The sequence below is a fragment of the Buteo buteo genome, chromosome 5, assembly GCF_964188355.1.
Source record: "Buteo buteo chromosome 5, bButBut1.hap1.1, whole genome shotgun sequence".
Lineage (NCBI taxonomy): Eukaryota > Metazoa > Chordata > Aves > Accipitriformes > Accipitridae > Buteo > Buteo buteo.
In genome coordinates, this window is record NC_134175.1 from 29,783,930 (window position 1) to 29,804,660 (window position 20,731).

General features: G+C 46.9%; 2 protein-coding genes across 3 annotated transcripts in view; both read left to right on the plus strand.

The window, feature by feature from the left end:
* Nucleotides 1-2,897: 2,897 nt before the first annotated feature.
* Nucleotides 2,898-14,804, plus strand: CHRNA1 (cholinergic receptor nicotinic alpha 1 subunit). The gene is made up of 9 exons (XM_075028413.1): nucleotides 2,898-3,042; nucleotides 4,971-5,116; nucleotides 5,258-5,302; nucleotides 5,729-5,838; nucleotides 6,076-6,271; nucleotides 6,893-7,130; nucleotides 8,243-8,466; nucleotides 9,772-10,011; nucleotides 12,510-14,804. Exons 1-9 carry the CDS (start codon nucleotides 3,003-3,005, stop codon nucleotides 12,639-12,641), a joined length of 1,371 nt encoding a protein of 456 aa, XP_074884514.1. The 5' UTR covers nucleotides 2,898-3,002; the 3' UTR covers nucleotides 12,642-14,804.
* A 4,408-nt stretch (nucleotides 14,805-19,212) lies between these two features.
* Nucleotides 19,213-20,731, plus strand: part of WIPF1 (WAS/WASL interacting protein family member 1) — a 59,111-nt gene continuing 57,592 nt past the window's right edge. Inside the window, exon 1 of one of the 2 annotated variants that reach the window (XM_075028415.1) lies at nucleotides 19,213-19,448. The gene's annotated coding sequence lies outside the window, so the exon portion shown is untranslated. The remainder of the gene's footprint in view (nucleotides 19,449-20,731) is intronic. The other variant, XM_075028414.1, reaches the window with a different exon arrangement.

The window sequence follows — 20,731 nt, forward strand, 5'->3', positions numbered from 1 at the left end:
ACTTCAGGCTGGAGCGGGCACAAGCCCTGGCAGCATTTGCTCCTGGTACATGAATGAAAGGAGCTGTGCCCTAAATTCAGCAAGCGGTGAGTTCTGCTTCTTTCCAATTGATAGGAATGAGACTGGTCTGCCATTAGCATGGTGGGAAGTGGGTTTGGCTGAGGTCGAGGTGGGGGCTCACAAAACAAGCCAGAAAGCTTGGAGTCGAGGTAGACATGAAAAGGGGAACAAAACAGTTGTCAAAAAATCTCTCGATGCTCTGAAGGTAAAAAAAACCAAACCCCAACCTTCACAGCAAAGGATCAATTTCAGGCACTCGGTATAGTTCATCCCCTCCCCTTGCTTTTTCACCTCAGTCATGACAGGTCGCATTCCCCCGCCAACAACAGGCAGCATTCACTTCTCTGTCCGTATTTAACTGCAGAAGCTCAGGTTGCCTTGATTTTTGGGGGAGGGAAGTAGTCTTGTGTCTCTGCCAGTGAACATGCCTTGCAGCCGGGCTGTCGCTCCCCAAAGGCCTTCTCCAAATACCTGCTCCTGCCTCTTCCAGCGCGAGCTCTGACTCCCAGCCAGAGAGGAGGAGCTGGCTCCCAGGTTGGGGGGCTGTTCTTGGGTCAGCTCAGCTGCAAGAGAAATAATCCATTGCTAAAGCTGCAGACTTTGTGGGCCTCCTACAGATTCTGCATCCTGCCGATTCCAAGCAGCCAAACCTTTTTTTTTGGCAGGGGTGGGGATGGGACAGAAATTTATGTTACCCGAGAGCTACAATTTGCGAAAGACCGTGGTAACGCTCTCCTACATCTGTTTCGGGGCGAACCTGCCAGCCCTGCCTTGGGTGGGCAGGAATGCTTTGAGAGACCCCGAGAGGATCAGGAGGGCCATCGTCAGCATTCCCGCAGTGCCTCCGTGCAATTGTATCTCCACTGGGCACGGCAGCTGCCCGGCCCCGGGATAAAGGTTGGAAGCAGCCAGCCGCTTGTTTGAAATAAGATAGCTGCAACAACGGGAGCTGCTGGCCAAGGCACAGGCCACGGACAAGGCCAGAGTTATGTAGATGGAGAGCTTTTACTGGAGGATAAATGGGAATGCGGAGGCTGAATGCGGAGTTGGTGAGGGGGAATGATTAAAAAAAAAATAAATTAAAAAAATCAAAATAATAATAAAGGCATCCAGCATGAAAGACCAAACCAGCTGGCAAACAGCACAAAGGATAGCCATAAGAAATAGAAAGTACGTCTGGTGTCACCCAGAGGCAGAGCTAAGAAAGGTTTTTGTGGGGAATGTTTTCTGGAAAAAGACATTTGGAGCAGTGTGTAAGAATGATTGTGGCAGGTCACCTAGTGCAATGTCCTGTTTCCAAACAGCAGGTGCCTAGGGAAAAGTGCAAGAACAGCTTAAGCATTAGGCAATATTTCCCCAGGACACTGTCCCAGCCTCCTGTGACTTGTGACTCTGGGACTTCTGTGACAGACTTCTTTGGTTTTTGTTTGTTGGTTTTTTTTTATTTAATAGCATGAAATTAATTTATCAAACTGATTTTTTGGAATACACACAAACTTCTGGCAACCAGACACTCCTGTGGCACAGCGTTCCGCTGCAGTCACGCTGTGTGAACGAGCATCTTGATTAAGCCTGCCAACTCCAAGTTTCCCTCGATGCCCTCTACTTTTTTGCACTGGGACAGCGAGTGAATCCAAATCTGCCTTCTCCAGACCATTTGGGATTTTACAGACCCCATCAAAGCTCTTTCTCTTCCTGGCTTCTCTTCCGGGCTGAAGGTTTATACTACCTAGCTGTTCCAGGTACGGAAGCCAGTTTGTACCATGGATGTCATTGTCACTTTCTCCTGGGCCTTTTCCAAGTCTCTTTTTGAAACCAGAGGACCAGAGCTGCAAAGAGCATTCAGGGACACCATGGATTTATAGTTGCATCTTTCCAGTTTGCTTCATCTCCTGTCCTAGGAACTGATGGACTGGCTTTTCTCATGCTGCTGAGCACTTCACAGAACTATCTATTTCAAGCTTTTGTTCCTGAGTTGTATTGGTGAGCTCAGAGGAGGTCATGGTATATATATGAGATAGATAGATAGATATATAAAAAACATATATATAAAAAATTCTTCAGAGTTGGTCATTTTCTTTGCTAGCCTGAATAACTGATTATTATTACCAAACACCTCACTTTTCACCCCTTTTCCAAGTGAGTTATGACAATAATGAGCAAACACTAGCATGCCCTGCAGGAATCCACTGGATCTGCCCTGCTATAGAAACCAATCATATTCCTACCTTTCACAGTTCAGTAAGTCTATAGAGGTATCTATGGGAGGATTTTTCCCTCTTACTTCAGGATGCTTGGGTTAGTTAACTGCTTTCAAGGGGGGGGACTCTACTGAATACCTTCTAAAAATCCCAGTAGATTCAAGGAGATTGATCTCTCTTGAACATATTTGTTCATTTCTTCAAAGAATTCTCATCCATCTGTGAAGCAAAGGGGGCAGCCTCATCCCAGTGTGCAGTCTGTACTCTGGTGAGGGTGCACCAGAAATAAATGACTGCAATCTGTTTTCCCTTGGAGAAACAAAATCCCAAATCTGGCAAGTTGCTCCGGTCACAAAGGGTGAAGCACAGCTTTGGTTCTCCAGCTCGGGAAGTTTCCGAGATCTCACCAAGATGTTCAGTTACTCTACAGATAATTCTTTCTTATCTTTATTTATATATTTGTTTATTAAGTCACAGATCACATTGCCACTTGGAAAAAAATGACCTTCTGTAAACTGCAGAAGATACTTGACTGGTGAAACACATTGTGCTCCCATTTCCAACCCAGCAGTGCAGTGGCCCTCAGCTGTCATTCCTAAAAACAGGTGCTGTAAATCAATACCTCGGTGGTTATATTTCGCCAGCACCCTGGCAGGAGGCAGCACAGCCCTCCTCTGAAGAGACCTTAAAGGCGCCTCGTGTGTGCCTCCGTCCGTATGACTGCAGCAAGAGGGAGCCGGGATGATGAAGGTGCATCGTGTACTCCTCCTCATCTCCGCAGGTAAACATGTTCCAGCCATTGCCTTGAATGGGGGTCAGCTCCTTCCTGACTGTGCGGGACTAAGGCTTTGCATATACATTGGTATGAGCGAATGTGTGTTCTGGGAGCAGCCTGTCCTGCTGATAAGGTTTTATGAACACACCAGATCTGTTCAATGAGAGCTTTGGAGTGTGTTCGTAACAGCTCAGATATTTGTAATTTCAGACACCAGATATTTTGAAGTGAGAAGTTTTTGTGCTTAACTATTTTTCTCTCTGGCATCTTTTGCCATGTTCCTATTCACTCTAGTGCTACATGTATTTCAAAATGTATGAAAGGATCTACTAAACGTGGCTTGAAATGTAAAAATTCATCACAAGAACCTTCATTAAGTTGCGGGACTGCTGACAAGGAAGCAGAATTGATTTGCAGCTGCACGTGTTGTACCAGGATAATTCCTTTTAAACTGTCCCTTAAAAGAATACGTATTTTGTGATCCTAAAAACTTTTCACCAAATTCAAGCAGCATACTAAATTCCTACCAAGCCACACCAGAAGGTAGCAATGGGAAGGATTTTAATTGGATTAATAAAGCATAGCAAAGATATTGACTTAAGTTATGATCACAGCATCATATCTAAAAATTGAAAGACGACTCCTGCCCACCCCAGCCCAGCCTCCTGGCAGGGCATGCAAGCAGTGCTTGGCTGCGACTGACAGCTTTTCTCAATGGCATCCAAGTATTTTAATATCATCTCATGGCAGGACAAGGCCGAGACAGAATCCTTGGAATCTCAGCTCAACTGTATAAAAGGAGCTGATGAAAAGTCAGTTAGGAAACAAGGGGAAGTCCTGGCTTAGGTTGGAGTCAGCAAAATTCTTGTTGACAGCAATGGCCCAGGATTCAAACTGAGAGGGGAAGGCAAGGATGGGATCTGCCAAAAATGCTTGCGGCGAGGCTCAGCTGTTCTGTTCCTTCTCACTACCTTTAAAAGGGGGTACATACAAAAACATCCCCAAGCCCCCATTTCCATTTCCTTTACTGCCCTGTAACAGTGAAGCAGCTACAGTCTGGGTATGTGATGCGGCCGCTTGTTCTGCAACAGGCGGCCTGGAAATGGTGTCCGTCTGTTTTTCTGTGAGGTGGGAATCTGAGCCCTCACCCCTTGGGAGTACAATGCCACGCTAAAGCTGCGCTAAAACAAAGCTGTTACCTATTTTCACTCATGATGCCCTTCTTACTAGGGCTCTTTCATGTAGCACTGCCGAGTCATGCTGAGCACTCTGTGGGCAGATCTCTCCAAGGACAGGTTGAGACCTTCCCTGAGGAGAGGGAGATATGAGACCGCACTGTGAATGGTTTCCTTCTATCTCACCATGAACACAACGTGAGCGACTGCTGTCGTGGAGAGGAGCTCCCACTCTGCTTAGACTTCAGGTGCAAGGAGACTGGATGAGGCCTTCACCTCAATGACTGTTGTGCTTGGCCCTGTCCTTTAATGTTACTCTTACAGGCAAGTCCGTGGAATTGAAGGTGGAGAAGACAACATCAGGAATCCCTGATTATGGGTATTCTGTGTGCTTAACTGTCCACAAGTATTGCATGTAAGCACAGTTGTGGGTTGGGAGACCCTGGAGGAGATTCCTAATGCTCAGTCTGATGTCCACAGTCATGGATGGCTATTTGTTTTCACTCATCTCCTGGTTGGAGGCTGTTGTTGCCTTACTCCTAAACTGACCTCCAGATCAGATAGGTAGTTACCCCTGCTGACAGTATTTGCAATGCACATAATGCACACCTGAAATGAGAAGTCACACAGAGGTCTTGGAGTTAACCCATCGCCAGTGGCTTGCTGTTGACACTACTTCCTTCATGCCCACCTCAGACTGATGGTGCTGTAGCCTGTTCCCTGTCCCATCTCACTGATGCAACCCCTGCTGTTCTGCAGCTGGCCTGGCCCTGTGCTATGAACACGAGACTCGCCTCGTCGAGGACTTGTTCAGGGACTACAACAAGGTGGTGCGCCCAGTGGAGGACCATCGGGACGCCGTTGTCGTCACCGTCGGGCTGCAGCTCATTCAGCTTATTAGCGTGGTATGGTATAAACGCATGGTACATGTTGAACCACTGGCTTACGTGATAGTGCTGACCGGTGTCGTTTTCCTAAGGAAACAATTTTTCTCTTTTAATCCTGATGTTTGCTGCTACTGCCTTCTTTTCTTTCTTTTTTTTAAGGATGAAGTAAATCAGATTGTGACAACCAACGTACGCCTGAAACAGGTAACTCTAAATATTGCTAACCATTTCATCCAATTCAAATAAATGCGTGAGGCACAGCCAGGAATTAACTACTCTGTTATACTTTTAGGGGCAACTTGGACAGGTGGGTCAGTTAGCAGAGCATTTCTTCTTACTGGGGTCTCAAGAACAGAATGTGCTAGACACTAAGAGCTTTAAGGAAAGCATTTTGTGTTGTATTTCAAAAAGTACACTTCTGATATATTTAGCTTTTTTTTTTTTTTTTTTTTATGAGCTTCTTAAACCAAAATTTAAGTTAATGTAAAAAATTAGCTGGGGGTCCCACTAGTGTGTTTGTGCTTACCTGCATGTCCCAAAGCCAGGGAGGTGCATGTTTCTAGGAAGTACCAAAACTACCCCCAGAAGTGCTGGAAGAGGGTCTCAGTGGCTGAAATCCTCCCTCTTTAGCAATGGACAGACGTCAACCTCAAGTGGAATCCAGATGACTATGGCGGCGTGAAAAAAATCCGCATCCCCTCAGACGATATCTGGCGGCCAGACCTTGTTCTTTACAACAAGTAAGGGGTGCCAGCTGCCTGGGGAGGGAGGGGTAGCTCTGTCCCCTGGCACCACTATGGCAGGGCTGCTGTCCCACGGCATCTGGGCCCATGGGCAGCACACGTCAGAGCAAGCTTCTCCAGGAGTGGGCACAATGGCACTGGGGGGACCAGTCAATCCGCAGCCAGAGAAATCCTTTTGTGACTATGTTAATTATGCTGCCCATATTGCTGTTAATGTCCTTGTTCCTTTTGCAGCGCAGATGGTGATTTTGCCATCGTTAAATACACCAAAGTCCTTCTGGAGCACACAGGCCTGATCACCTGGACGCCACCAGCTATTTTTAAAAGTTACTGTGAAATTATAGTCACGCACTTCCCATTTGACCAGCAGAACTGCAGTATGAAGTTGGGAACTTGGACATACGACGGTACAATGGTTGTTATTAACCCGGTAAGCAAGGAGTTTGTAATTGGGAAAAGCAGTAAAGACGTGGATATGTTTTTAGGGAATTCTCAGATTTAGAATAGAATAAAACCTTGTTTTGACTGAAAAAACAACCAGGCACTACCTGTAAAATATAAAAGCCCTATTTATAGATCTAGCACAAAATTTCCTGCTTTGGCTTCTAAAATCCTGCATACACATAATTCCCGTGCCCTAACTAAGTCTCCTACCTGTCCATCCTCTGACAGCTTCACGCCACTTCTTATGGTGCTGCCTGTTCTGCTTTTGGGTTTTTTTGCTTACTTTTTTTTGGGGGGGTGTTTTTTCTCTGCTTATGACTTTCCATTTCCAAGGACTCTTTCCCTGTCCCCTCAGGTACGTCTCCTACCTGTAAATATTTAATCAGTCTTCCTCTTAGTTGACTATCCTTGACTGTTTCTGTAAAATATTTAGTTGAATGCTGTGTAGAGGATGATACTCTAAGGCAAAATAACATACACAAAGTGGTTTGCTCACAAAAACGCATGAAGTGTCTGAGTTATTGGCAATCCTGTTCCTGAGCCACTACCAAGTTTTGATTTTGTTCAGAACATCTAATATTAAGAACTTGGGGGTTTTTGCTGTCAGGAGAGTGATCGTCCAGATCTGAGTAACTTCATGGAGAGCGGGGAATGGGTAATGAAGGACTACCGTGGCTGGAAGCACTGGGTTTACTACGCTTGCTGCCCTGACACTCCCTACCTGGATATCACCTACCACTTCCTCATGCAGCGTCTGCCTCTCTACTTCATCGTGAATGTCATCATTCCCTGCCTGCTCTTTTCCTTTTTAACCGGGTTAGTTTTTTACCTACCCACAGATTCAGGTACGTGAATTTATTCATACTATTGCCATAGAAATTGTTCTTCTAACAAGTTTCTGAGATATTCTGAGTATTTGAAATCACCAGCCAACGTGAAGGGCAGCACTTACTAAAACTGGACATTTCTGATCAGAATAATGGCTCCAAACATTCTGCAAATAAAGCGTAAGCGCTGAAAGCTGAAACTATTCATATAAATAAATTGAGCTGATTTCCCACAGAAGTCACTGCTTAACTAGCCAGTTAACTTCTGCAAAACAAAGATCTAGCTAGTTGGTTTTTATGTTTTGCCATAGGTAGGTAGTTAGCGTGTTAGTACGTCATGCAGTAAGTGAACACACAAGGGGTGAGTGGGGCCCTTTGGTGTGGTATTAGAGCAAAGAGCTTGTTATCCATTCACAGAAATTACCTCGTGTGACACAAAGAGTAATGCTGGACTCTTCTGGCCTCCTTTGTCCCTGCTGAGCAGCTCTTGCTCCCTGCAACCATTTCCTCTGCTTCATTCATTTTACCTTGTGTCAGCTTTTCATACTGCTTAATTTCATTAAGCCCCTTCTATGAAATACTTGAGGTATTTTTTTTTAGTGGAAAACTTTCTATAAAGTTGAACTTGACAGAAAAAAGATGTGTGAATCATGTTTTGTGGTTTGGTTTTGACATCCTACATACTGGAAGACCTCAAAGAGCAGCTGACCTCTGGTGTCAGATGTGATTTTTGTCTGCCTACTCAGCCCAGCATGAGCCTGCCAGAGAGTAAGGCAGGCAAGCGAACCCCCAGGAGGCTGTGGAGCAAGCATTAATCAGGTGCATACACTTCATCGTTCAAAATGCGCAGCCCATGAAGTGCTCCTGGCAAGTAAGCTTTCTGTATGCATCACCCATACCTCAGCCCAGTCATAGGTGGTGATTCCCACTTTAATGCTGGAGCTGATGCTCTTAGGCTCTCAGGTTTGGCCCGCCTAGTTACTGCTTTGGGTGCTGGGAGAGATGATTGCGCTCCAGGTGCACACACATGTACTTCTGTGAATAGTCTGTACTGAATGATAGGAGCAGCAATGGTGTTTTTTGTTGCGGGGTTTTTTTTTGTTTGTGTTTTGGGTTTTTTTGCATGGCAGGTGAGAAAATGACTCTCAGCATCTCTGTCCTGCTGTCTTTGACTGTGTTCCTTCTGGTCATTGTGGAGCTGATTCCCTCCACCTCCAGTGCAGTGCCTCTGATAGGCAAATACATGTTGTTTACAATGGTGTTTGTCATCGCTTCAATCATCATCACGGTCATCGTCATCAACACCCACCACCGCTCCCCAAGCACTCACACCATGCCGCACTGGGTCAGGAAGGTGAGCTCTATGGCTTTCCATGTTTCCTGGTTTCCACTGAGCACTCCATATTTTATTGGCAGGTTTTCTAATAAAAGTCAACAAGAATTGGGGAAGTAAATGCATCACATTAAATCTCTCTAGGCACAAGAGCCAGTGTTAACTACTTAGCTGTGCATAAAGTCAGCAAGACTGCTAAAGTGCTCCTTTAAGTAACAAAATTGTCCACTGGGGTAGAGTCTTGCAGGGAACAGATGAGGCAAAACACAGGCAGCTGAAAGTACAGGGAAAAGAAAATGTCCAGCTGGACTCAAATTACATTTCCCAGTCTGATTCTCCTGAAGGTAAAGCTCTGCTGCCTGCCAGTGGCCAAATGCACCAGTCCATGTGAGTGCAGACAGAGCACAAAGGCCATTGGAGATACCTGCGTTCCGCATCCCATTTTGCGAAAGACAATTTAGCAAAAGTTATGATCATCTCCATGCTTTTCCAGTAAATACAGTTGCTCTGCAGTTCTTGGAAGCAAGGAGATCCTTGCACAGTAGTCTAAACAGTAACCACAAGATGCAGAAAAAATTGGATATCTATCATTCCAAGTTCTTTGTCAGGGAGACAGTACCAAAGAGGACCCATTCAGTTATTCTTGCATTTTTTTAAGCCTGCCTGGGTGCATATTAAACCATGACATGAATAGGAGATTGTTCTGTGTATTTCTAATTATACTTTTAAGGCTACAGCTTACATCAGATTCATTCTGCAGCACAAACAATCCCTGCAGAAGGGAGATTTCAACAGGCAAACACTGCATGTGCTTAAAATCGCTCTGGCAGCAAGCTTTGTTACTCCGAAGGAAATTATTGTAAATCTTATATGCACGTATAACAAACATTTGTAATAGCAAAGTCAAACATAAGTAGCCAAAAGAGATCTTTTGTAGTCCACTTTTCAAGCCAGATTTTTAAGCAATATGTTCTAAATTAGATGAGATTGATGGAGCTCTGTCAGTTCACACCACCTGAGGGTCTGCTCCGGGATGTCGCAGCCCCCTTCATGTGTAGAAGTTGGCTATATGGCAGGGCAAAATGGTTTCCAGAGAACGTGTGACAGGCCTGCGGATGCCCTAATCTGCCCCAGGACATAAGGCTGACAAAAGCCCCAGTGTGACTGAGGCACGGGCTGTGACATGCTCTGAGAGGGAATCTGTAGCCGATCCACCACGGGAAGGGATCTGTGACCAGAGAGGTTTGCCTTTGTTCAGTACGCAGCTGCGTCTGCAACGCAGCCCCGCAAACCAGCAACTGTCATTGTCTTCCTCTTTGTTTTCAGATCTTTATTGACACAATCCCAAACATCATGTTTTTCTCTACAATGAAACGACCATCCAGGGATAAACAAGACAAAAATATTTTTGCAGAAGATATTGATATTTCTGAAATTTCTGGGAAGCCAGGTTCTGTGCCTGTCAACTTCTACTCCCCGCTTACCAAAAATCCAGATGTGAAAAATGCTATAGAGGGAATCAAATACATTGCGGAAACGATGAAATCGGACCAAGAAGCCAGTAACGTAAGGCATTTTTTGTTCATGATTCATTTCTTGCTTTCAAATTGCTACATCTTATTTTTTTGGCAAAATATCCCCACCTTAAAAAAAACCACTCCAAGCCCTGGTCTGGCTTTAGCAGGCGACAGTCTTCTCCCCCTGATGCAGTCAACGAGGAGCAACAAATAATTGTTGCAGATGACAATTGCATCTTGGCCCCTGTCGTGGTTTAACCCCAGCCAGCAACTAAACACCACGCAGCCGCTCACTCACTCCCCCCCCATCCAGTGGGATGGGGGAGAAAATCAGGAAAAGAAGTAAAACTCCTGGGTTGAGATAAGAACGGTTTAATAGAACAGAAAAGAAGAAACTAATAATGATAATGATAACACTAATATAACAACAACAGTAGTAATAAAAGGATTGAAATGTACAAATGATGCACAGGGCAATTGCTCACCACCCGCCGACCAACACCCAGCCAGTCCCCGAGCGGCGATTCCCTGCCCCCCCCTTCCCAGTTCCTAAACTAGATGGGACGTCCCATGGCATGGAATACACCGTTGGCCAGTTTGGGTCAGGTGCCCCGGCTGGGCATGAGAAGCTGAAAAAATCCTTGACTATAGTCTAAACACTACTGAGCAACAACTGAAAACATCAGTGTTATCAGCATTCTTCACATACTGAACTCAAAACATAGCACTGTACCAGCTACTAGGAAGACAGTTAATTCTATCCCAGCTGAAACCAGGACAGCCCCCCAAAAAAGAAAATTTGAAAAAAAAGTGTCAGTGCTAAGGTTTTCTAAACGTGGTATGTGAAGCCACAGAGATGAGGTGTCTGTGAGTAGCAAAGCAGTTTCAAGAACTGTAAGCAAGTTCCAAAACACATTCCTCCTGTCTCCCACTCGGGCATCTTCCCCCTGCAGTAAGCAAGCTCCTGTTGCTTTTGAAAAGCCAGGAAGCAAGCCAAACTCCAAAAGGCTAGTAGTTTTATCTGAGAAGTGTTATATGTAACTTACAAATGATAATTCTTATTTTGACAAGGTTTTGTTTTATTCCTGTATGCTACAACTAGTCCCTGCAAGTGAAGTATGTCATGAGCTACTCTGATGACTGACTTTTTCCACATTGCAAGCCAAAGGAAGGATAAATGCGTGTAGAGTCACATATGGCAGTGTTCCGCAGGAAAACCTAGCTCTGCCTCCTTCTAACAGATTCAACACAATTAAGCCCCTCTTTTATTTCAGTTATCACAGCTCGCACAGCTTTTGCATGGGTAATTCAGTCCTGGGACTTCACTTTCTAAGTGATCCTAGACCTTTCCTGTTGAGCTGCAGGCTAGCCTGAAGATGGGGAGAGAGTTCTGTGGGACAGTTACTTGGCCATGCTCTTGGAAAGGAGGCGCCTCCTTCCCATGGGCAGGATTTGCACCACAGTGTTTGTCCCTGTGACCGAATTCCTGGAGCATGTGGAAAGGCTCTGGCTGTAGTCTCATGTTCCACATGACTCCTGTGCCTCTCTGCAGATAAAGTGTTACCTTCAGCAGGGCTGGCGTGGCTTCAGTGCCTCTGGGCTTCGCTTCCTCCTAGGCTTACAAGGAGGGTCTTCGGGTTACTGGCAAGTGCTCGCTTCAGAAGTGGAGCCCAGATGCTTGTGTCATCTGGGCACCGCTGATATCACTTCCAGGGGATTTCAGAAGTCAAGTTCCCCAAATAAACTGAAGGTTGTGACTTCTGAAGGCTGCTGCTTTGTTGCATTCACTTAGGCGCTTATGAAGCACCTGAAAAGAGTATCGATTATCAGTGTCCTCTAGATAATTTACAACACCCTCTTCTACTTGTGGGGCAACTAAGGCAGAAGTAGACAGTGTCTTAGGCCAGTACGTATCGCTCCGTAAGGCAGAGTTACAGGGTGAAAATCCTGTGCCCTGCTGCATTTAGCATCTCACGCTCTGCTCGATCTTACGGTGCTGGGTTCCCACAAAAGCACCCAGTGAAAAGGTGGTCGCAGAGTAAGTGGTCACAGTATCCCACAACTGGAAAAAAGACTAAGGGATCTACAGAGAAGGTTTTCCCAGACCTTAGAGTGTATGCTAGGCATGGAAAGCAGAGACTAGAGCTAAATTAACGACAATTGCTTAGGTATCCCAAGAGAATGAAAAAGCAATAGAAAAACAAAAGCCAGTTAGATCAAACAAGGTGTTTTGCTTTCAACATTTTAAACTCTCTTTCAAAAGCAACTGTTTGACTAAAAATTAAGCTTTTCAACACTTCTTTTTAAAGAAATTGTTCACCAAATTGCCTGGGATTCTTAACAGTTTAGTCTGGGAACTTGCATTTCTAGGTAGCTTAGGCTTTCTCAACCACTGACCTGTTTTTGAGAAGAAAATGAGTATTTTTTGCATAATAATAGTGGAACTTAAGGCAGACCCTTTCCCTTGTTCAAGGGGTAAGTTACAAGAACACCCATAACAAACATGGCTCTGCAGAGGTTTTACCATCTCCTTTGTTTCTTTCCCAGGCTGCAGAAGAATGGAAGTTCGTTGCAATGGTGGTTGATCATCTTCTCCTTGGCATATTTATGCTAGTTTGTATTATAGGAACATTAGCTGTATTTGCTGGTCGCCTCATTGAATTAAATCAGCAAGGATGAACATCAGCTGGAAACTATTTGCTACCCTGGTCAGCATCTGAAAACATCTTAACCATCAAAACCTGGCCAGTCTCTGAAAGCTTCACAGACAGGAATTGGTCCCTGCTGGGAAAAAGCAGGGATAGTAAAACGTAAGGCTCCAAACTTAGCACTTCTGAGCTGCTGCTCAGTGGCATTTCATTGCCAGAAAGAAACACTTGCATTACTGGTAGACTGAATGGCTGTCAGCCAGCTTTTGATCCATTTTACCATTTATTAAAAATGTTAATGTATTAATAAGTCTGTCTGACTTCGTAACCCACAGATACAATTCCAGTGAAATCAATAGCAGTGTTAATAAGCTTTGGCTGAGCTGTAAATCTCTATCCAACTTTAGCGTTCAAGCTGGTTTTAATATCTGCTCTGTGGTTTTTGTATTGGCAGAGTCACAAATGACTCCTCTTATAACACTAGATGTAACTAGCAGAAATATCTCAAACTCCATGCTTAAGCACTTGATTTTCATGCACAAATCTGAAATGACTGACTGTCATACGTGACTCTACCTGTAGAAACTCTTGATACAGCAAAGAGGAGGGACTGTTTCTTACTGTGGGAAGGATCCAGCCTCAGCCAGTTGGGTCCCACTGGTATTTTTTGCCATCAAGTCGCATGGTAAAGGACTATGTAGAGGAGGACTTTTTGCTTTGTTTTATCACTGAGCCCTGCTCCCTGATCATCAGCCATCCCAGTGGCTATGTTGCAGTCACTGCCCTCTTATTTTCACCTGTTGATATTCATTATAAGAAGCCCCACATTCATTATGTATTAATGCTCAGGATTTTCTGTTGTCAACAGAGATGTTCTGCAATTGCATCCTAAGGGAAAAGTTAAGGCCAGAGGGGAAAGGATGGTATCCATAGGTTGATGTCTGTACTCAGCCTACTCTGCTCCAGGAAAGTTGGTTTCCACTCTCCATTTTGAGTGATGACTAATGTGGGGGGGCAGCTTCAAATTTGGGGGTGCTTAGAATGACATCTTAAACACAATTCTCACTGTCTCCTGCCCTGCTCAAATAGATCATGAGCATTAAAGTCAGATGCAGCATCACAAAGATCATTCCTAGCAAAGCGTGGGTCTCAGTTTTACTTATGTGTAACAAAATGACAGGACACCTCCTCTTCTGAGCAACACAAATAATTACCCAAACTTTATTCAAATGTTGAGCAGCAGCTCACTCTAGTGGCTAAAAGAAAGTAGTGCTGCTTTTGGCCAAAGAACTTTGAGTTTTAGTAAATACTCAACATAAGCAACAAGCCTCTGTGTGTTTCAATAATACAGCATGGAAATACTAGCAGTGCTCCCTATTTTCCTCAAAAATAAATAAGGAGAGGTGGGGCAACTGACACAAGTTACTCATCTTTCCCAGCTGGTTGTCCAAACCAATAGGACTACTTTGCTAACAGCTGTAAATAATTTGCTGTGAATTTAATAAAATTATTTGTATTACCATAATGTTCTACAGGAATGTGTCATGTCTGCAGACAGGCATTTGAAACGCTCTATAGGGAAAATCAGGCACTTGTGCAATACTTCCATCATTGCGTAGTGTTTGCTGGACAATGTTTTTGGTGAGCTGCAGTCCTAAGCAAAGCAAACAGTTTGTATGGGGCAATCAATCACTTGTAACACTCTGCTCAGCTCTTACTGTTTAGATGATGGTAATCTTTGCCTCCCTGGATGATCGTTAACCCTGTAAACGATTGCTGAAGATGTATGCTGGGCAAAACCTCTGCTGACAGATGGAGTGTTTGCTACAGATCTGTTTATCTACAGTGTGAGTTCTCAGCTCTCGGTCTTCAGAGGGAGTCACACAGTTCCCCGGCTCTCCAAGAGAGAAGCTGCAGCATAATGGTGCCTGGGACTTAATTTGGGAGATGGTGATTGGCACTAAAATTGACAGAACAATCCTCTTTGAGCAGCATGTGGTTGAATCTTAGCATTAAAAATAAACATCAGGTAACAAAATTCATGGTGAGCATCCGCAGTACCTTTGTTCAGCTCGCCCAACTTCCTTGAGGCAGATCTGGGTCGTGGCCTCCAAATTCCACCTGTGTGCTGGGAGGTGTGTGCATGTCTGCTTGCTTCTCTAGCTCTCCTTGTACATAGCTAGCTACAGTCTTGCAGTGTTTTCTTTCCACTTCCTCAGAAAAAGTTTTGAAATTATTTATTTGAAATTTTTTATTTGTGATAGTTTGATCTGTCTTATGGGTACAGCAGATCTTCTGCCTTCCCATTGCTCTGAGTCTTGATGAACTACTTGCATGTCAAAAGATGTGATACCAGGCAAAAATAAATGCTAACAGCTTCCCTTCTTAGGTTGCAGAATCTGGGCATTGTACTTCAACTCTCCAAACAGATGGTCCTCCAACCATCAATAAGCACACTTCAGGAGAGAGTTCATCTGCATCTTTTTTTGCTTTGCTTTGAATACTCAGGCTGTCCCAGCCATCTTTATTCTCTGTTCCTAGCTCACCTTTGTGATATATTTTTCTTGCATACCACTAACATCACCTGTTACCAGTATCCATCTACTGAAAGAGACCATTTCTTCTCATCTGCTACTGCCCTTTTAACATGTCAGCACATCTGTATGCCTGCTAAAATAGTAGCTTTGGAGGTTGTAAATGTACTATCTCAGTCACTGTCAAAGATAATTTGTTGTCAATGCGTAGGTACATATTGTCTAATGATTTCTCATTTACAGTACTGTAGTCTCTCCCTGCAATCTTAACACTAAACTCTCCTCTCTCCTGCGTGGGTAGCACCAGCAGCCCCAGGGAGATGGTCCTGGATAATACTCGTTGAGACCCGCGCGTGCCTCTCTGCTGCCTCGTTGCTTTCAACAGGCAAATTTCGGCTCTGAGCTTTGACTAACAATTCTCATGATAAGCAAAAGAAGAAACAGGCCTCACACACTCATTGTTAAATTTCTCTAATAAGTGTAAAAAATAATGAAATGCAAACACTGTGGTGCCGAAGTAAGCAGACCTCATTTAAATGAAGGCAGACCAGGGGCCTCTGGGTGAGAAGGTGTCGCTTTCATGGTGATAGTACCCCAAGCAGTTAACTTGTCCCTCTTTTAACTGCCATCTACTTGCTATTAAAGCTGCTCTTGTTCACTCTGAGCTTGTTGATAACACCCTATTTATGTCCTTAATAGAATAGCTCTCTGGAACATCTCCATCTTCTTCAGACTGAATCTCTTTCCATTTTTTAAACAATTTGGCATTTAACATTCCCCTTCCCATCCCTTTAGCTGACCTTCAGCTCCTTTCCACTGTGCCATGGATATTTTGCTCTCAGGGATGCAGTCGCCCCCAGATCTCTTTCCCCTTTGGCACTTGTGTTATTCAGGAGACCTAACCTTTCTGAGGGGGTTATTTGAATTTTTGAAGTCCATTACTTTGTACCAGCTCCAAGGGAGCAATTTCACCTCTGTGTGAGTCTGTAATCAGAACAGGCTGCTGCTTTCCATTGTCACCAGGCAGATGAGCTAAACTTGATGGCCTTATTCTGTCTATTCAGCCAGCTGGATCTCGGCTTTGTAAAATGTAGTTGAGCTGATCAACAGAGTGAGCAGAAAAATGACATTCACTGAACTTTAAATGCTTGGTCACGAGCTTGCATATGCCAGGTGCGATCGTTCACCTGCAACTAGCGCTTGGGTCCTGAAGTCCCCTTCAGTTTGAGAGGTTTTAAGAATTTGGATTATTATTTCAGGCAATTGTGAGACAATTTAAGTAATCATTTTTTTCTCCAGGATACAAGTTGCTGGCAACCTCCTTGCTGTGGCCATCTCCCCAGAGATGTGTGAAAGCAGCATGAGTTTCATCAGCGTGCTGACTCAGCAGTTCCTGTTTCCACAGCTGAAGCAAACCACAGCGGGTAGGGACAGCAGGGTGAAAGAGTATGTGTAGCACAGGACCCGCGAAGTGCATAAACACTGTGCTGCTATTGGAGAAAGGAAGCACATTGCCTCCCTGAAAAGTTTGCTTTCTGGTATGGTGGCACGTGAGCTGTCGCCTTTAAAGTCACGGATAATTTAGCACATCAGAAATGCTTTGGACTTTGGACACTTTTAGAAGGTTGCTGTGCTTGGATTCAGTCACAAGACATCACATTTTCATGGGTTTACTAGTGCTAGATAAAGTCTAGCACAGCCTCCAGGCCCCTAGGTGTGCTCCTGGGTGTAAATTCCCTCCCTCCCTCTTTCTCTTGTGAAATTGGTATGAAGTCTCCCAGGCTTCTCTCAGATGAATGTTGCACAGACACTGGCTTCTAACAAAGCTCTGGAGTACTTCCTCCCTTTCTGGAAATCAAATCCCAACTACAGACAGGGCAATCATGCACTGCTTTGCAAAAGATTCTCTGAAACAATCGTACTTCATTCCCTGAAAAAGTATAAAAGAAAGACTGGCAGAGCTATGAAAAATAGCCAACCTGCAAGCAGCCATTTCCATGCTCATTGTGAGAGCCCTGCTGAGTTCCGTTGGCTGCGGGTGGGTCATCTACAACAAGGACAGGACAATTTCACTTGTCACGGTGTGACAGGCCAGACTGACCAGCAGGCAAGAGTCCAAAGGAGTTTGTAGGCTACTGCAGGACAGTGATGGTAGGTCACTTGGTGGATTCCCCATAAAGGGAGAACACTTTCCTAGCAAGGGTTGTCACCGTTTCCCATCATCCCAGCACAGATCTCCCATCGCAGCACATCTTCCCAACAACTAACAGCTGAGCAGATCAGTATCCGTGTTTGCTATTTATCCCACATGGAGCCTGGAATAAACACATCACATGGTATTTCCCCAGTACGTAGACAAGAGGAAGCTGTTTGCCTCTACGTGACTTTTCAGCTAACCAATGACCCAAATGCAGTATGCCGTGCTTAGGAGCCTCATGTGGATTTGTGACCCTCTTTAGGGAGCTTTAGGTCTGTAAAGGCAGTAAACACAAGAGTACCTGCAGTTTTTCCATTTGTGAGCTCCATAATTTTTGCTTGCAAGCTAATCTAGGTTGGGGGGCAGGTTGTCAGAAGAGGGTAGAGAGAAAAAATTGAACCTGTTTTTGTGTCCATCTTATAATGCTCCAAGCATGCAATGACACAGAAACAGAGAAATTACCTACATAAAAGCCTGGCAAGGTTTGAAACCTTACACTGAAGGCAAATCAGTAATGCCATTGCTCTCAGGGCAGCATGTCTCACCATAATGCTGTCTTTGGGCAACTGGCCATCTCCTGGTCAAAACATGAAAGTAAATTGTAGCAGGTTAGCTCAGCACACAGGTTACTCAGTCTTTGACCTTGCTGAGATATGTTGCTACAAGGGAATCAAGAACATGTTTAAGATCTTCAGGACTCTTGTCCCTAACATTCATATATTTTAGACAATGGTGTTATGCAGCTGTTTGGCTGGAGCATGTTCATGCATGAAGTAAACACAAAACGTCCAAATACCTCTAAAATGTGAAATCCTGCAGAGACAAAAGCACGTGGGATCAATGTGTTGGCTCACATAGGCACCCAGGACACAGCTCTCGTCCTTCAAACCTTGCTCCTATCTGCCCAAGCTACTCTGTTACATAGAATTTGGGCACTTTTTCCATTCAAGACCTCAGCGCTGGACCTAAAAACATTAACAGAAGTTTTGTTTCTAGCAAAAACTTAGTCAAGCTGAGAGGGAAAAGGAAGCAGAATCTATTGCTTGTCTGGCAAAGCAATCTCTGCATGAGTTAATTGAGGTAAGAAGCACAAATGCCGTTTGGGGCATCACGTAGAGAGGGGTAATTGACCTTCCCGCACCTCTGCATACTGCAAACCTTAAAAGGGAAAAAGCAAGTGCCTCTTTCCCACTGTTTAATCACATTTCTACGCCACCGTGTGTGTCTCTGCCTGCTGCCTTGCCATTCCCCAAGCTCCACTACCCCTCCCCTGCTGGCTGCTATCAAGGCCGTCGGAGGCAGGTGGGGAAAATGGAGCGTGTTGAGAGCTCTGCAGTCAAACGGAGCATTGGCAGCTGGGGGGAGAGGAGACCCTGCTCCACCGCCTTTGGGGGCCGCGGCTTTCCCGAAGGCCGGGTCAGCGCTGAGCGGGAGCGGGGCGGGCGCAGCGCACCTCTGCCCTCCCGCACCGCCTGGCAGCGGGCGCAACGCAGGCCGAGAGGTTGCGGAAAGCAGAGCTGCCCGTGCGGGGAATGGGTACGGCCGGGGGGCCGGGGCGGGTCTGAACGGGACGAATCCCTGGAAAGGCTGCCAGTGCTCACGGTCGGGGTCGTTAGCCCTTGGGGACCTGAAAGCCGTTCCCTGTAACGTGGTTATCATCTCGTTCACTCCCACTGGTTTTAACTTCCATTGAACACCTGGGACAGCAGGACCGCAGGTGCGGGCGGGGGGGGACGGACACGGCCTTCGCCAGCACCCCCGCACCGCCCGGGAAGGACCAGCCCACGGGAAAGCCTCGCTCCGCCGGCCGGGCCGGGCCGGGCCGGGCCCGCTAGCCGGGGGCCGCGACCCCGGGAGGCGGGGGCAGACGGGGCGGACACCCCCCGGCCCCTCCCGCCCCCCGGGCCGGCTGACAGCGCCAGCCCGCCCCCCGCTCTGCGGGGCCGGGGCCTGCGCGGCGGCGGGGGAGCGGCGCCCCAGAGCCGCGCCGCGCCGCTTCCTGCCGCTATAAATAGCCGCCCGGCCCAACATGTCCCGGCCGCCGCAGCGGCTGGAGCGCCGGCGGGAGCTGCCGTCCCCTCCCGCCGCGTAGCCCGCCCGGAGCGCGGTAAGGGGGCTGGCGGCGGCCGGGGCTTCGCTGCCCGCGTCCCGGCGGGGTGGAGGGGGGGTCCGTCCGTGCGGGGCGGGCAGGGCAGGGCCCCCGCGGCGGAGGCGGCCGCGCTGGGGCGGGGGGGGGGCGGTGGCTCGGGGCCCCCCGGCCCCGCGGGGCGAGCGCCCTGCGGGTACAAGGGTCGGGGCGGCCGGCGGGGCAGCGTCCGCGGCTGCCCCTGCCCCGGGAGCCGAGTCTCGCTTCGCGCCTGTTTCCTCTTTCTCTCTTTTCTTCCAGACTGCTCTGTCTCGGGCCGGGACGCGCTCCTCCTGCCTTCCGAAGCCGTCCTCGCGGGGCTGGGATCCCCCCCTGCTTCCCCCTCGCTTTCCCGCTTTCCCCGGGGTTGGGCGCGTGCCCGGGACGGAGGGTGGCGTCGGCCTCCGGACGCAGCCCCCGGCCCCTCCTGGCAGCTCGGACCGTGCCTCTGCCCGGACCCCCAGGGAGGTGGCTGGTGGCACCCGTGTCCATCCCTGCTGCGGCACAGCCAAGGCCGTGAGATCCCGGCTGGTGTGGCAGGGTGGGGAGAGCCCCACCGGGGCCACGCGTGGGGTGCCCAAGCAGGGTGCCGCCGCGGGCACTCGTTCGTGCAGGTGTCTGTGTTGCAGCCTTCCTCCCTCAAGTGCTTTCGTCGGCAGCAAGTGTCGAGGTGAGCCTCGTAGTTAGGCTTTGCGGTGAAGGCAACCGAAGCAGGTCGTCTGCTCTCTCAGCTGGCTCTTGGGGGCTTTCTGAAGGAGCTGGGTTTGGGAACCTCAAGTAAACAGCCTTAAAGTTTTAGCTTGTCTTCCCCTTTTTTTGCCTCTGCTGCTCTAATGGCTGTGCTTCATCTTTTAATAAACACCTACTGCCGTGCAGGACTACATCCCTTCTCTGAGAGTAGGTGTTCTTCAGCTGCTGCCACGTGCCCTGCTCAGGCCTCTTACTTAAAACAAAAGTGACACAAATACCTGTCTCTGGCGCTAAGGTGTGCTTGTTCAGGAACCCACTGTGAGGTGCTTTTAAATCGCTCTTTTATTCTTGTGCTTCTTCAGACGGGGCTGTAATAACCAGCTGTTCTCAGTTGTCTTGACCTCCGGAGGATGGGCAGTGTGTTTTGCTACTTGTTCACACCCTTTTTCGCTCTCTTCCTACTTTCCCTCTGTTTCTTCTGTGCGTTAGCTCCTCCAAGCCCCATTTGGGAGCAGACGCCCAAGAGGCCGTGTGAAAAAGAAGAGGTCCTCTCGGAGTGTTTGGCTTCTGCATGT